At 39.7% G+C, this 17551-nt stretch overlaps 1 protein-coding gene across 2 annotated transcripts; it reads left to right on the forward strand.

Annotated features, from left to right (window-relative positions):
* Positions 1-4930: 4930 nt before the first annotated feature.
* Positions 4931-16601, forward strand: LOC137286433 (dehydrogenase/reductase SDR family member on chromosome X-like). 2 transcript variants are annotated; one of them, XM_067818292.1, is made up of 9 exons: positions 4931-5052; positions 5838-5923; positions 9265-9478; positions 10152-10186; positions 10310-10510; positions 13450-13600; positions 13855-13981; positions 14265-14430; positions 15730-16601. In XM_067818292.1, the coding sequence occupies exons 1-8, from the start codon at positions 4977-4979 to the stop codon at positions 14362-14364; spliced, it is 990 nt and encodes a 329-aa protein (XP_067674393.1). In that variant the 5' UTR covers positions 4931-4976; the 3' UTR covers positions 14365-14430; positions 15730-16601. The 2 variants fall into 2 exon arrangements, with proteins under 2 accessions (XP_067674393.1, XP_067674392.1); XM_067818291.1 differs by having other exon boundaries at positions 4937-5052; positions 14265-14414.
* Positions 16602-17551: the final 950 nt, after the last annotated feature.

A 17551-nucleotide genomic window follows, 5' to 3' on the forward strand; every position in this document is an offset into this window, starting at 1 on the left:
CATCTTGTTGGGCACCCCCAGAAATTTGTGTTATCGTGATATTCCACAACACTTGGCAATGTTTCATGCTCTAGTCGGACATGTAGTCGACTTCAAAATCTGACCTAAGCCACTGGACTATTATTTATTCAGTAGATACTACAAAGGCAATAGGCCCCGATGGAATTAGCAATAGGTTTCTCCAAATAAACGCTCGACTTCTAGCTGCTCCTCTGTCAGATGTATTTAACCAATACCTTTCTGAAAATAACTTTCCCCACGTTTGGAAGGATGCTTCTGACATCCCTGTTCACAAAAAGGTAGTATTAATTACAGCTTCAATTATGGACCCGTTGCACTCACATGTTGTCTGGCAAAAATCTTTGAAGAGTGTGTTTTCAAACATGTGTTCGGTTATTTTAGAGATAATGTCATCGTTTCTCATCTCCAATCCGCATTCAAACCAGGACAGTCTACTGTTAATCGTTTATACTGTTATTTGACGCGTTTATGTGATTTCATTGTCAGTGCTGTAGATAAAGGTAAATAAAGCAGAGCAGTATTTTGTGATGTAAGTAAAGCATTCGACAGAGTTTGGCACAAGGGTATCATTTATACATTAGAGAGATATGGCATAAAGGGTAAGTTATTAAAATGGTTTGAGAGTCATCTTGAAAATAGAAAATAACGTGTCGTAATTAATGGATTTAGATCTGATGATAAAGCTGAGTACATAAATGATATAGTTGAAGGTATAAATAGCAATATACGACTTTTTGCGGATGATATACAATCCTTGATAACGCCGATGTAAATACTACAGTAATGAACGATGATTTACAGCGTATTTCGGAATGGGCAGAAATATGGCAAGTACCTTTTAATCCCAATAAGACAGAATCAATACATTTTACTCGTAAGTTGCAACCGACTTCATTGCCCAATCTAACCATGAATGTTAATGTCATCAAATCCGTTCAAAGTCAAACATTTAGGTCTTATACCTCAGCATGATAGCTCATGGAAGGAGCAAATCAACGACTGTGCTAAAAAAATTGCACCAATGGTGAATTGCCTAAGAAGTTTAAAATATCGTTTAAACCGGAAAACATTAGAAACCGTGTACAAATAGTTTACATTACCAGTTTTTTATTATTGCAGTCATATATGGGATAACTGAACCAAACAGCAAGCTGATATACTTGAAACGCTCAATCTTGACGCTTTAAGAACCGTGTGTGGCGCAGTTCATGGTACCGGTCACCATAAAATATACAAAGAAACCAATTGTCACCCATTATGTCGTGTAAGATACTTTCACAAAATGATTATGCTTTACAACCTGGTTAATAACACTAAACCAAGGTATCTTAACAACCTTGTTCCGCCTAGAGTATCAGATGTCGTTGGTTATAATCTGCGCGATAATTCAAACCTTCAGACTATAAACTGTAAATCTGACCTTTCTCTCGGAAACTATTAAATTGTGGAATTCGTTACCAACCGAACAAAGAGAATCACCGAGCCATTCACTCGTTTCATAAATACGTATTGCACAGGACATAGTGTAGTCTTCTCTATGTATACTGTTCAACAATGATTGGCATTACATCTCGTGTTTACATTGTACATCATTCACACTGTACATTCATCATGGTATGTTTACTCCCCTTCCCAATGTATCCCGGAGCGGTATTTATATAAACTTATGCTTGTTTACCAGTCCGGTTCCTTACATTGGAAATGAAACATTAAAAGCACTTACGTTGTGTAGTTGAAGCGGTGGGTACCCTCCGACGCACTTCTGTTGTGCAGCAACGGGAACCCTCAGACAGATTTGTGTTGTGAAATGGAAGCTGCGGGTACCCTAAGACAAACTTTCGACATGGAAGCAGCGGGTACTCTAAACAGCACTTTTGTAATTGAAGTTGTAGGTACCCACAGACGCATTTATGTTGTCTTATGGAAGCAGCGGGTACCCTTAGGCGGTGCTATGTTGTGTTAGGGAAGTATCGCGTACCAGAATGTACATGGGGTACTGCAATTGTCTCATACCACTGAAGCTACCAAACCTTTCTTTTATTGAACTGCTTAATGACTGCTTATGTTTTACAATGTGGATATTTGTTTTATTGATAATGTATATTTTAGTGGGCACGTGACTAGAACGATATGTAGTCTTTAATGGAGTATGTGTCAGTGTTGACAGATGTAACACTCAGGAACATTCTATAATTCGCCTTGTTTCAAGTTTATGCGGTGTTCTTCAATTACAATTTAGTTGCTCTTATATATACGGGTAGTATTGTTTCTTCCGTCCAGCTATTTTCTGAGAATAATGTATACAGTTGAGTCTATGGATCGAGTAAAGAGGAACAATTTCAGACAGAAAGACAGTAATACATCTTGCTGGGCACCCCCAGAAATTTGTGTTATCGTGATATTCCACAACACTTGGCAATGTTTCATGCTCTAGTCGGACATGTAGTCGACTTCAAAATCTGACCTAAGCCACTGGACTATTATTTATTCAGTAGATACTACAAAGGCAATAGGCCCCGATGGAATTAGCAATAGGTTTCTCCAAATAAACGCTCGACTTCTAGCTGCTCCTCTGTCAGATGTATTTAACCAATACCTTTCTGAAAATAACTTTCCCCACGTTTGGAAGGATGCTTCTGACATCCCTGTTCACAAAAAGGTAGTATTAATTACAGCTTCAATTATGGACCCGTTGCACTCACATGTTGTCTGGCAAAAATCTTTGAAGAGTGTGTTTTCAAACATGTGTTCGGTTATTTTAGAGATAATGTCATCGTTTCTCATCTCCAATCCGCATTCAAACCAGGACAGTCTACTGTTAATCGTTTATACTGTTATTTGACGCGTTTATGTGATTTCATTGTCAGTGCTGTAGATAAAGGTAAATAAAGCAGAGCAGTATTTTGTGATGTAAGTAAAGCATTCGACAGAGTTTGGCACAAGGGTATCATTTATACATTAGAGAGATATGGCATAAAGGGTAAGTTATTAAAATGGTTTGAGAGTCATCTTGAAAATAGAAAATAACGTGTCGTAATTAATGGATTTAGATCTGATGATAAAGCTGAGTACATAAATGATATAGTTGAAGGTATAAATAGCAATATACGACTTTTTGCGGATGATATACAATCCTTGATAACGCCGATGTAAATACTACAGTAATGAACGATGATTTACAGCGTATTTCGGAATGGGCAGAAATATGGCAAGTACCTTTTAATCCCAATAAGACAGAATCAATACATTTTACTCGTAAGTTGCAACCGACTTCATTGCCCAATCTAACCATGAATGTTAATGTCATCAAATCCGTTCAAAGTCAAACATTTAGGTCTTATACCTCAGCATGATAGCTCATGGAAGGAGCAAATCAACGACTGTGCTAAAAAAATTGCACCAATGGTGAATTGCCTAAGAAGTTTAAAATATCGTTTAAACCGGAAAACATTAGAAACCGTGTACAAATAGTTTACATTACCAGTTTTTTATTATTGCAGTCATATATGGGATAACTGAACCAAACAGCAAGCTGATATACTTGAAACGCTCAATCTTGACGCTTTAAGAACCGTGTGTGGCGCAGTTCATGGTACCGGTCACCATAAAATATACAAAGAAACCAATTGTCACCCATTATGTCGTGTAAGATACTTTCACAAAATGATTATGCTTTACAACCTGGTTAATAACACTAAACCAAGGTATCTTAACAACCTTGTTCCGCCTAGAGTATCAGATGTCGTTGGTTATAATCTGCGCGATAATTCAAACCTTCAGACTATAAACTGTAAATCTGACCTTTCTCTCGGAGACTATTAAATTGTGGAATTCGTTACCAACCGAACAAAGAGAATCACCGAGCCATTCACTCGTTTCATAAATACGTATTGCACAGGACATAGTGTAGTCTTCTCTATGTATACTGTTCAACAATGATTGGCATTACATCTCGTGTTTACATTGTACATCATTCACACTGTACATTCATCATGGTATGTTTACTCCCCTTCCCAATGTATCCCGGAGCGGTATTTATATAAACTTATGCTTGTTTACCAGTCCGGTTCCTTACATTGGAAATGAAACATTAAAAGCACTTACGTTGTGTAGTTGAAGCGGTGGGTACCCTCCGACGCACTTCTGTTGTGCAGCAACGGGAACCCTCAGACAGATTTGTGTTGTGAAATGGAAGCTGCGGGTACCCTAAGACAAACTTTCGACATGGAAGCAGCGGGTACTCTAAACAGCACTTTTGTAATTGAAGTTGTAGGTACCCACAGACGCATTTATGTTGTCTTATGGAAGCAGCGGGTACCCTTAGGCGGTGCTATGTTGTGTTAGGGAAGTATCGCGTACCAGAATGTACATGGGGTACTGCAATTGTCTCATACCACTGAAGCTACCAAACCTTTCTTTTATTGAACTGCTTAATGACTGCTTATGTTTTACAATGTGGATATTTGTTTTATTGATAATGTATATTTTAGTGGGCACGTGACTAGAACGATATGTAGTCTTTACTGGAGTATGTGTCAGTGTTGACAGATGTAACACTCAGGAACATTCTATAATTCGCCTTGTTTCAAGTTTATGCGGTGTTCTTCAATTACAATTTAGTTGCTCTTATATATACGGGTAGTATTGTTTCTTCCGTCCAGCTATTTTCTGAGAATAATGTATACAGTTGAGTCTATGGATCGAGTAAAGAGGAACAATTTCAGACAGAAAGACAGTAATACATCTTGTTGGGCACCCCCAGAAATTTGTGTTATCGTGATATTCCACAACACTTGGCAATGTTTCATGCTCTAGTCGGACATGTAGTCGACTTCAAAATCTGACCTAAGCCACTGGACTATTAGACGCGTGATCAGCTGACCCAGTTGATGTGTACCTTATCAACCCAGGTCACCAGTGACTGCCTCGGTAGCTATTTCCTTGTTGTTACAGCAATGGGCGGAGGTGCCAGTTTTCCCGTTGTTTCCCTGTCTCGCGACCGTGTTGTACTAATAACCGGTGGAAACACAGGTAAGACGGGGGCTACACTCCCACGTACAACCTATTCTTCCGTGTCTGTCAGCGTGACTGAAAGTTACTGCTCACGTGGATTTCACGTGTATCATATACATGTAATATTGTTGGCGTGCTTGACGAGGTAAAGGTTAATTTGTACAAAGGTTTAGAAACCAATATCAAGTCCGGTCATGAAATTTGTTCCCGAAAAGTTAATTCATCGTAAGTGCAGGACAGAGGCTCATTTGAGTCCTATGTTTTCACCAAGGCGTGTTGTTTGAAGAACGCAAACACGTTTGCCATGACAGACGCACGTGTCGGATGTCACGAGATGATGACCGGAGTTACTGACCTTCCATGACAACTGTCATGATGAACGAGAATTAATATGAAATGTACAATATAATTAGGGTCCTAGTCAAAATGGCCACAAATCTTCCAAGTCAAAATGGCCACAAAAAATATCAAAATGGCCACAAACCCCTAGTCAAAATGGACATACCAAAAAGTCAAAATAATCATACATTATTTTATTATTTTTATACTGTTTATATGTTTTAAATAACATTTGTGTTATTTGACGTCAATGTGTAAAATTGATGTAAGAAGGTCAGTGTGGACATTTTGTCCTGTTCCCGATAATTATACCTGGGCATTGTAAGCATAATGCCCATACAATGTCATTACCAACAGCACTCTCCCGAGATATACAGGGGAATTTATACTGAGGTAAAGCGAGTCCTTGTGATAGATTCCTGTCCACCATACAATATTAACTTGGCCCAACTGTATGTGTGCAGGTCTGGGGTACGAAGCTGCTAAACACATCGCCATGATGGGAGCCTCTGTCATCATAGCCTGCCGGTCACAGACCAGGGCCACTCAGGTGAGTTATGTACAGCGACATGAACCAAGACTTAAGCAAATCTCAACCGTCTACTCCGGAAATATTTTCTTTCTTAAATCATTTGAAAACTCGGTAAACGTCGCATATTTTGTGGTGTATGTGTATGTGTGTGTGTGTGTGTGTGTGTGTGTGTGTGTGTGTGTGTGTGTGTGTGTGTGTGTGTGTGTGTGTGTGTGTGTGTGTGTGAGGGAGAGAGAGAGAGGCAGGGAGGGGAAGGAGGAAAACAACATACACGTCTCTGTCATGATGACACATATCTGAGTTGTTTGCCTTTGGTAGCTTGCAAATTATCCTTACCGGGTAATAGGTAACACTGAAATATTCTAAATAATGTGAAATGTTCAAAGCGCCCTTGAGCAGTTACACTGGCGAAGTGGATATTGGCGCTATACAGAAGTGTAGTATAATATAAATGTAAATGCATATACAATATTTAAGATATGATTTGAATGACTATGATTCCAAATATATATTGTTTTGAAAAGTAGGTATATAAGGCATCTAAACTATCACACCTTAATACTGTACAAACTGTATGTGAAATGGAAAATTATCAATCGGAAACGTTCGAGTCGTCATACGAATAAACGTACGTATGTGGATTGGAACCTCTCACCGCGCATGGTCCAAGGTCTTTCGAAAACTTACTGCAGTGTAATTCTGTATGTATTTTGTAGACTAGACTAACGCTTAGTCTCTGAATGCATACACTAGTATATTTTTTTATTGCAACAATTAAACCCATTTAAATTGAAAAGAAGCCCAAGTGAATTCATTTAGGGATTTAGCATTGCAGGGAGACCCAGACAGTAAGGAAAATAATGTGGTTTAACAGACTGTTTGTTGGCTCGCTGATATCAAATTGACTATGTGTATAAAAATATATATTTCACGATGTATACATCGGTGCTCAAGCTCATCGGATTGTCTGGTCAAGACTCGGTTATTTACAAACCAACTCAGTATAACAGGAACGTCGCAACAAGCAAACACACCACGTTTTTAAACGATCGCATATTGATATACACGAATATAAGTACTCAGGGTAATGTTTATCGATGGTAAATATACTGGTTTGTTGCAATTATGTACATATTGCTTTCTTGGGACCACTGGTGACGATTTTGTCAGCCCTTACAATTAATATACATCATGGCAATGTATGAAGAACTATCGTCATTACAATAGCCGCTCAGTTATGATGACGAGGTGGTTAAGTGGGGACACCACTTTATAACTTTGAGTGACGGACGCGAGAAATTTCAGCCATAACAAGAGCCGAGAAAGCGATAGCACGTGATGAGATTGTATATTCCTGTCTGGTCTTGTGGTCCAGTTTCCCGTGGCAAGGGACCATGGCCTCTTCACCGCCATGCCTGCACGATGACAAGTATAGCCATGAGCATTAAATAAGGATCACCGGAACTCAATCGCATTATAATAGTGATCCAAACATGAAATCATACCCTCTATTATTGGAATGTACAAGCAATGATGGATGTACTTCACTCTGTTTCTCAAAAACTATGGACTGCACATTTCTCTAAACTAATATTGTCTTCATATGGCAAGGCCTAGACTTCAGACAATACACGATGGCCACTTGACCACTTATTTGCATGCATGATGGTGGAATGTGCTGTGCACCATCGGTGTTAGCTTGAACCTCATGGGATTAAACTCGTGGTCATTGATGAAGTAAGGGATCGTCCAAGACCTGGATGATCAATGTCGGTGGTGACCGCATATAAATTCGCAATGAACAAATGCCGACATCAACGAAGACTTTGAAACGCGAGCGATGGGGCAGAACCCTTTGGTGGCGTCTCGGTGTTGGGTAGTGTTTTAGTGACAGTACTTGGCACTCTCAATGATCATCGTTATCAACAGGGAGTACTAGATACATTTTGGTAACCATTCTCTTGCCAGTCGTGAGATACTCACGTGGATGACATCGATCACGAGACTGTCATCGCCATCGAAACATTACATGTTCTCCGACGCCGCAGACTCGACGCCTGACTGCCCGTGCGATCACCAGTTGTGGTTCATTCAACAACAACAACAACTACTACTACTACTGCTACTACTACTACTACTACTACTACTACTACATGACGACTGTACATGTGTGACAATCAGACAGCTGGTTTAGTCATGGTTACCCATAAATTAACGCATTGTTCACGTACCAGATTGCAAGACAATTGTTACAAAATTGAGATTTCAGTAGTTGTTTTGTTACAAATACGTTACAGTCATTTTTTGTGCGCAGAATTTGGTTTCCTAAGCATAAGAAACAACATATAGGGTTTCTTCACTTACCATATGAACAAGCGGGTTGTGCTTGTATCGTAGGCACTTTGGCGGAATATGCGGTTTGGCAGGGAGTATTGGACATGTTCGCATATTCCCTGAGTGCAGTTGAAGTTGTATATCAAAATTTGCATAGTGCGGCCAGTATACATGAGTTAATAGGAGCCTATTATCACAGCCATGGTCAGCGGCGTACAGTATGGCTGGTTTGCCACGGGTTCTGGAAACTGCAGGCGGACCATACACGTACTGTAATATAGATTGACGCTCGCCTCTGGATGTTGCCTGGTTGTTGCTACACAGCCATGGAATTGTATATTTAGACGGTTTTGTAAAATGCTGTCGACTCACTGATGGATATATGAAGAGGCAGATATTCCAACTATATATCAGCTCATGTGCACATGTGGATGTACATTTACAAGTATATTCTACAGGTCAACAGATGCCATGGACTCTGATAAAAACACTTCAAGAGCAATAATTATAACTCCTGAAGATCAGTGTTAGAGTTGTCTTCATGCTTGTCGTAAGAGGCGACTAACGGGACCGGGTGGTGAGGCGCGATGACTTGGCTGACTCATGTTGTCGTATATAAATTGCGTAGATTGATGCTCATGCTGTTGATCACTGGATTTTCTGGTCCACATTCGAATGTTTACAGACCGCTGCAATAACTGGAATATTGCAGAGAGCGGTGTAAAATAACAATCAAGGGCAGCACCATTATGGCAACTTAGTATACCGTCATATACTCCTCAAACGATGTTAATGAACCGACGCAGTAGGTAGAGGGCGTGTTGCAATGTACATCACCAAAAACAGGTATATATATAGATTTTAACCTCATGTATTTATAGAATATCATCCTGACTCCTCACACGCTGATGTCATGATGATATGAACACACTACGTGTAAGTGCATGCCAGGGATCGTCTTAGGAGACGTTGCTCATGGTCCAAAGAGATACAAAAAGGCAAATACGATTTGTTTCAATATCTAGGCCATACAACGAATGAACGAGGAGTTCAATGCTTCGAAAGAAACCGGAACACTCCCAGAAGGTATCAGCCAAACCGGAAGTTTGGGAGTAGAATTTATGGAACTTGACCTGGCGTCCCTCAAGTCCACCATGGCATTCATTGAGGCCTTCAAGGCATCCGGCCGCAAGCTGCACGTGCTTTTATGTAACGCTGGTGTGGCAATGTTGCCCAGAGGTAAGCTAGAACCGTGTTGTTGAATACAAACGACATATTTGTATACAGTCCACTGCATAATAAGTGCCGCAGCAATGGGTAATCTCATTAAAAGTTCACTTCAACATTATTATATTCTGCGAGTCTTTTTTAAAAGCCTCTTGACACTGTTAAACACGGATAAGAATTTACGCTAGAAATGTACAACCATTCCTTTAACGATTATCGGACACCATGTATAGGAGTTCATACTTGTGTATCATACACGGTATATTCTAATACTAACCTAACAGGCAAGTTGTGTAATAACTATTATATCATTAATATCAGACTCAATAAGTGACGCAGCTGAGCACGAAATGCTGAAGACACGATCGGTTTCTTATCATGGTCAGTGAAAACAGGCACCCGAAAGTAGGCGTGGCTCAATGGTTTATGGAAACGCATGTATAATTCTTTGGACTGGTTTATGAAACATTTGACACTTGCGAATTATTTATTCACTGACGTTGGCCGAGAAAGTCATTGTTGTAGTTTACTGACCGTGTGACCGAGCTGGCTTGGTATTACTTACCATGGAAACTAAATCTCTAAGCATGGTTGACCAAGTGATATAGAGCTGTGTTGGCGTGTTCTCATCAGTATTCCCCTTTCAGACATTAGCTATAAGATGGTGTTTATGATGTACTTTCAGGTTTCACAGAAGATGGACATGAAACAATGTTCCAGGTACGTTGATTCCAGTTACTTCAGCACCACACTTCTGCACAGACACGTTTTAGGTTCATAGTCATCATTTTAGGTTTCTACTTCTAAGAGTGAAAAATTGATATACACACCTCTGTTATGAAGGTGAACTATTTGGGCCATTTCCTGATCATTGCTCACCTGATACCTACCATGAAGACCTCAGGTAACGACTGCCGCATCATCTTCACATCCAGCAACGCCCATGTGTACAGCGAGAGGGAGTTCAGTGAGTCCAAGATCAAGGCCGAGGATCCTGCCTCATATGGACGGATGCTCAACTATGGTACCTCTAAACTGTTTCAGGTAAGACATGTCATTACTGAATAAGTTGTTAGGATGTGTCAATTTGTCGAAAAAAGGTTTGGGTTGATGTTCACTGCTCATATGAAATTGTTGTCCGACTGCTCAGATCCACCATAATGAATGAACGTATGAATGTATGAATGAATGAATGTCTTTATTTCCTCCATAACTGAATCGGAAGATCATACTAAGGCAATACATTATTAACAATACATCACTTGCGTTAATGAAACAGTATTTGTAACAAAATGGAAGCATATGTTAGACTGGTCATTAATTGAATTTCAATACACAGTTTGTGAGCAGTAGGGCATTTCTGTTTAGTTCAGCTCAACCTGATGAGGGGGCTAGGATAAGCCCCGAAACGTCGTCAAAATAAACCCAAGAAGTTGCTATCCATAAAATTGTCATGTATGTCATGACAAAGTCATAATCATATCATGGTCAGCTGTTTGAGTTGAGTCATGCATATCTCCGGCGAGAAACAATGGCAGCATAATATTATCATCGCCGTGAAGCCAATCTGTTTTCACATACATACCAGCATAACGTTTATCAATAAGCCAGAGGAAGAAGTTATTTCTGTCGGACATGAAAGATTCACAGTGTAAGATATACTGCAATAGTAGTCGTAGCAACGTTCATTACAGTGGTTACATTCTTTTGATTCTGAGTTGCAGGGCTTGTCTGACATGTGGATCAGAGATGGATCTGATAATAAAGGAAGTGCATTTCTAAAATGATGTGCATTTCAGGGATTGACTTGGGCCGCGATATCGCGATTTTCTCGCACCAGTTGCTTTAAAATCGCACTCAAATCTACCTGCAGCGATTTAAAATCGCATCCTGCTTAGCTGTATGATAGGAAGTTTTTAAATCTGTTTTACTGAGAAAGGATTTGTCGTTATTTTGTCCTGTCAAAGATATTCCCGTTGCTTTCTACCTAATTTTAATCTTCGAAACATAACTTCTGGTATGGAACACCGAACATCGTTACACAGTGCTGCACAAAATGAGCTGCGCTGCAAGGAGTATGGCAAACTCTGAACCCCGCAGTACTGTGTTGTTTATGCACAGTGCGACGGTGTACAGAGTTCGCATTTGGAAGTTGTGTTCTGCAACGTCACACAAAGGGCAGCTTCTAACGAAACCATCTTATTCGATATAAAAATCTTTAAATTCTTAAAGACTACGAATGAAAACGAAGAAACAACTTGACCCATTCAACACCGTAGGCCGAAAAATTGGCCAAGACATCGCCAGTCCCCAGGAGCTGTAGGTCGAAAAAACGACCAGTCAGTAGTTGCATCAAAATGATTTATACTTTTCGGAACCTAACTAACATATGATTCATTTATCAAATCTATCACTCTTCATAATGCCTGTCAACACTTATTACATTTAAGATAGCCATATTTATCGACAAGGTTAGAATTGAAAACTATTTTCTTTTTCCGTAATGTTATTTTTAAAAAAAACTATTCTCACACACATGCTTCGGCAACGGGTCCACATCCGAGTTCTCAGTGAGCAAATCAACAATGCGTAGAGGATATAATTAAACAAATCACATAAACTGAAGAATAAAAGCAACAACAGTAATCATAAAAATTGTCTAAGAACATTATAACTTACTATTTCAAACGTTATTGTGCGATCGTGTCATGTCATTCTTTCTCGTTGGGGGGGGGGGGGGGGGATGGGGGGGGGAGGGGAACAGTATCCATTGCTGTTATCTGATTGGCTGACTTAGGTCACTTGTCTGAATTTGACCGATCACGATCCTTACTGCAGGCTGAGGCTAAAAAGCGTCATTAGAAACCAATGTTTATCCAATAAACGCGCTTCTTACAACTATGAAAATACTCTAGGCAAGGATACCGTCATTTTGTTGATGTTCAGAGCTTTCGAATGATACCCGCCATCAAACGAATCGCCTCACATGTTCTTCATTATCAGACAAAGATTTTAAAACGGAGGTTTTTCACGCTGTTGTATCACGTTACCAAGCGAATTGCCACTGATATCGGGAAATACACGACCATACATATTACTTCTGAAATCTTTCTAGAATAATTTTCTGATCGTGTATAAATGAACATATGAAAGAAAAAGTGAAGGGGATGTCATGACTTGTTACAAACAGAAAAAAACGCTCCAGGTTTTTGTTCCTCCGTGGTTCATCTAGACATACAAATGTCTATGCCTGCATTTTCATTACAAATTAACTTATTTAAGTTGTAGTCGTATTACGTGAAACATATGATAAAAATAACTTTCAGATTTACAAACAGTAAGATTAGTCCTTTCAACTGGTGTATGATATGCAGTAGCAATAATGATTTATAAGTTGATATTTTCTCTTGATAAACATAAACTTCATCTATGACCTCAGACTTGCTAGGAACTCGGTGTCATGGCAGTTTATGCCGCTGGTTGACTGGTGTTGAAAGAGTTAAGTCGTTGACCTTGATGACAACCAGAATGCAGACACCAATGGTGATGCTAGTAGATCTACAGACTTTTAATTCATTGCAATTCAGGATTGCTTGACTTGAAATTGATTATGACAATGTTTTATTTGTCTCGTTATCTTTTTCTTCTGAACGATCATGAACAGTTAAATCTCATAAGACTTTAAAAAATCTCATGCTTTTGATCCCATGTGAGATTTTATCTCACATGTTTTCTGAGCCAGGTTTATCCCTGGCATTTTATGGTATTGTGAGAGATCCTGTCTCTGTGAAGGTCTTTTTCTCTTATATTCCGAGAGACGTCTGATATGATAGATCGTCAAGCTGACTTACTTGGGAATGAAAGGCCGCAAATAAATTTCTTGATAAAGTGATATTTAGACAAATTGTGTGTGTCAAATTGCCGAAAAAAGATATCACAGTTAAGTCTGATTGTTTATATGCAATTATTGTGCTCTTGCTCAGATCCACCACATGTTCTGTTTGTCACGGAGACTGAAGGGCACGGGTGTTTCGGTCACTTCTCTACATCCGGGCATTGTGCGGACTGAAGTTACACGGAGCTTCCTTGACAGTACAGCTCTTGCAGCCATGTTTGGGACATTCCGAATGCTTGGTCAGTAATAGCCATGTTGGCCATTTGTGTCTCAATGGTCATATGCAACGCACAAGAATATGTGTGAATTTTATTATCAAGTGAATTGACGTTAACACTGAGTTATTGTAGGAGCACAATTCTCGAAAGCTATACCTACCTTACGAGTACATTTTAAAGTGTATGCAGATAGCCTCGGTTCTACTGTCGCTTGTTTCCCAAGTATCTTCTTCTTATATTCACACACAAAGAACCGTTCTCGTGTATTGATTCAGGATTTACAAAGAGCCCGTTACAAGGGGCGACAACTCTGATAGATGCAGCAGTGAACCCAAAATGGAGGGGCGTGTCGGATGTTTATCTTATCGACAGTAAGCCAAGTTCTACTCACGCCTGTGCAAGGTAAGTGCACATCATCAACGTATGAATCTGTGAGTCTCAGTCCACATATTAGTCTTTGTTTTTTTTCTATGCAGTCAGTTCAGTTATTCTGTGTAAGTTGTCAGTTCTTGCTTCATGTATGTGAGCTACCTCTCATATAATGGTTTTCCTCTATGCCTTATTAACGTATGCTAGCTTATTTCACCCGTTTGACTTGTTAACAAATTGGCTGATACTGACATCGTTAATGTGTCCTACACGTACGTCGGGAGGGAAAACCAAGAACTATAATCATTGTTTACAGAAACCAGGAATATCAAGAAAAAGTGTGGACATATTCTTTGGAATGCTTGAAGAATTATCTCCCAGAAGACGTCGTTGAGGGCTTGGAAGGCCGAAGTTAACGATGGTAGAATACGCTGTGGACCATGCAGACATTATGGCTTACAATCAGGTAGTGTGATTATCAGGTACGAGACAATGGCCGATCAAATATCTTCTGACCTACCAAGTCCTCGAGACTATGGCTATCAAATATCTTTTGACCTACTTTATACTTGAAACAATGGCCGTTCAAATATCATCTGACCTACTTTGTACTTGAAACAATGGCCCTTCAAATATCTCCTGACCTACCTAATAAGTTATTGTTTACATTATGCCAAAAGAGTTACGGAAACGGTCGAAGTTTACCAAACAGCGGCCAGACGTTTGTTCAAAGAATGAGGTTAGTGCTAATGCTAGGATCAGTGATCACATATGAAAATCATTTAGACAAAAGAATACGATGTGCAGAAAGCTAAAAGAATGACCTTACATGATCAACTCAGTGATTTGTGAAAAACATATGGTTTGATTGAACCAGACGTTAAGATAGTCTTGCTGTCCGGTTTTCAATCAGATTTCATGGATCACGAGTGTCGCCCCCTGTGTATTTTATGTAATAAAATGTTGTGTAGCGGTAGTGTTTTGTAAGAAATTCATTTCTTCACCGATTTCGTTCAAATTTGAAATATACGCTAATCATACCATATAAAAACAATATACACTTGTAAAAATCTAGATTTTTATTTTGGAACATTTTTGTCTAAACAAAGATTCGAACCGCTGTGCTCGAGACAATGGCCGATCATTAACTTCCCACTTTTCAGCTATTTCAGACAATGATCGAGTATGCATTGTGTTATGTGGCATTTACCCGTAATCGATGACCAGTCATATGACCTGATCAGTTGCCAATGTTTACTCCGTTACACATTCAGTGGTGGCTACAAAACAAGTAAACTAGAGATATACCACGTGTTAAGAAGAAAAGAGAGAGCTTCGGGCTCATAATGTTACCGATGGTTAAGCACAATACGTGCATTTAGGCCACTGACGGTGACTGTTCATTCAGGTTGTATTGGACATATAAGATGATCGACTGTTCACATCGTGTCATATGCTACTTTTTGATACCTTTACTAGGGCATGTGACCCGTGAAGGTCCCGGGGTTGAATAGGCCGTCAGCAACCCATGCTTGCCATAAAAGGCGAGTCGGACTATGCTTGCCGTAAGAGGCGACTAACGGGATCGGCTGGTCAGGCTTGACACATGTCACCGGTTCCAAATTGTGCGGATCGATGGTCATGTTGTTGATTACTGAATTGTCTGGTCCAGACGCCATATAGCTGGACTGTTGCTGAGTGCTGCGTAAAACTGAACTCACTCACTCACTACTAGGGTATGTACAGTCTGATATTGTAACCTATACAAATTCTCGTTTCAGCAACAGTTTTGCGTCCACTCATTGCACGCAAACGTCTCTGTTCCAAGCAGAGGTAAAAGCAGTACAAAACGCCCCTGAGTGGATGATGCACAGAAACTGTTTCTATACGTGACTTTGTTGTATTATTATTAGTTTTTTTCACCCATATCGTCAAACATAACCATATCTTACCTCACACATAAAAGTCGTTTTCTGACTGGCTAAGCGCTCTTCTATCATTTTCAGTGTACTCCACTTAAAAGCAACGTACATTGAAATGTATTCAGTTAAAAGCTATGTACATTGAAACGTCCACTCATTCGGTACTTCGTGGTAGTACATCGCTATCTCGAATAACAGTGAATCACGCATGATGCACGGAAATAATCGATGTTTTGCGAATGCAAGTCGATGGACGGGAGACAACTCTAAGTATGTTTTCTTGTGTCGTCTGCAAAATCTAGCGATGACTACGAAAAGATTTCCCTTACATTCCAATAGATATATTTTGACAAAACGTTCAAATGTAGTCCCTGTGAATATTAAGAAGAAGAATTACACAGGGGCGACTTTAAATTAACATTGAAGTGTTCGGTAAGATAAATACGTTGTTCACTGGACCCTCGGGGCCCATGGGTCGATGTACCCTCGATCGGGCTCAGGGAACATAAACAAACATCAACCGGTGCCACCATCGTGACCAGTGAAGAACTTACAAAATCACATAACGTTTGCCCAATAACCATGATTGTTTCCGTATTTCGTCGTCAGTGACGTCATTAAACAACTGAACGTGACGTCAATGAAGAGGGACGTCACACTTGCTTACCGTATTTTAATGCATAAATGTGCATGAATAAAATGAATAATAAAGCTATTATTATACACACGCATCATACGACTTATATGAAATTCGTGCAAGTATGTACCTGTAATACAAAAGTTTACATTCGTATCTTACAAATCATATGACACACTTGTTATAATATCTATGCATACCTCTTGACTTGTATAGTCATCTTTTGTTCAGCCCACAGGTCTTCAAAGTTAGTACTAGTAAAGTAATTGGCTCTAAGAGAAAAGCGTTCATGTTTGCGACACGAACATCAATTCTCAACCCAAATGGTTTTACAGAAACGACATAAGAATGACAATGAACAGCGAAGAGGTGCTGTTATTTTTCACTGATTGTTTCTCCAACAACCAATATAGCAATACAGCAAGTGGGCACACTTAGCAATGCCAGGTGTAATCACTGTTGTTGTGACAACCGAGTGTTAAAACAACAGATAGATCTTGGTTCTTGGAGAACCTTTACGACCTACCAAAGCTATTTTTAACAAATACTCACTTTCAACCCACTCTTATTCAGTCTTATTCATATCATAAGCACATATACTTTCAAATCACTCAAATGCAAGTACATTCATTCCTAGCTGCGTGCTCCCCGCTAATTCATTATTAACTACATTACATCACAATATATCAACGTTGTCAGTAAATCAGTGAGTATAATATCACACATCATGTACACAAAACGCCAAACCTCGGGGATGTTATGGAACGTCAAAAAAAACCAAAAACACACGCGCGCGCACACACACACGCGCGCACACACACTCCGTACATACCAATGCCAATTGAAATGACATTACGGGCATGTTTGTGTTCGACATGGGCATGGCTATGGCCACCAAAGACATGCTCGTCAAGCAAGGTATCATTCTGGAAGACATATTAAAGTAAAGTCGCCACAGTAAGATAGAAATAGCCATGATCACATTGATGGTCAGCGGGGCATTAGTCACCGCCTTGGCCTTCTCCGGCAGCAATTACCCGTTTT

The sequence above is a fragment of the Haliotis asinina genome, chromosome 6, assembly GCF_037392515.1.
Source record: "Haliotis asinina isolate JCU_RB_2024 chromosome 6, JCU_Hal_asi_v2, whole genome shotgun sequence".
Taxonomy (NCBI): domain Eukaryota; kingdom Metazoa; phylum Mollusca; class Gastropoda; order Lepetellida; family Haliotidae; genus Haliotis; species Haliotis asinina.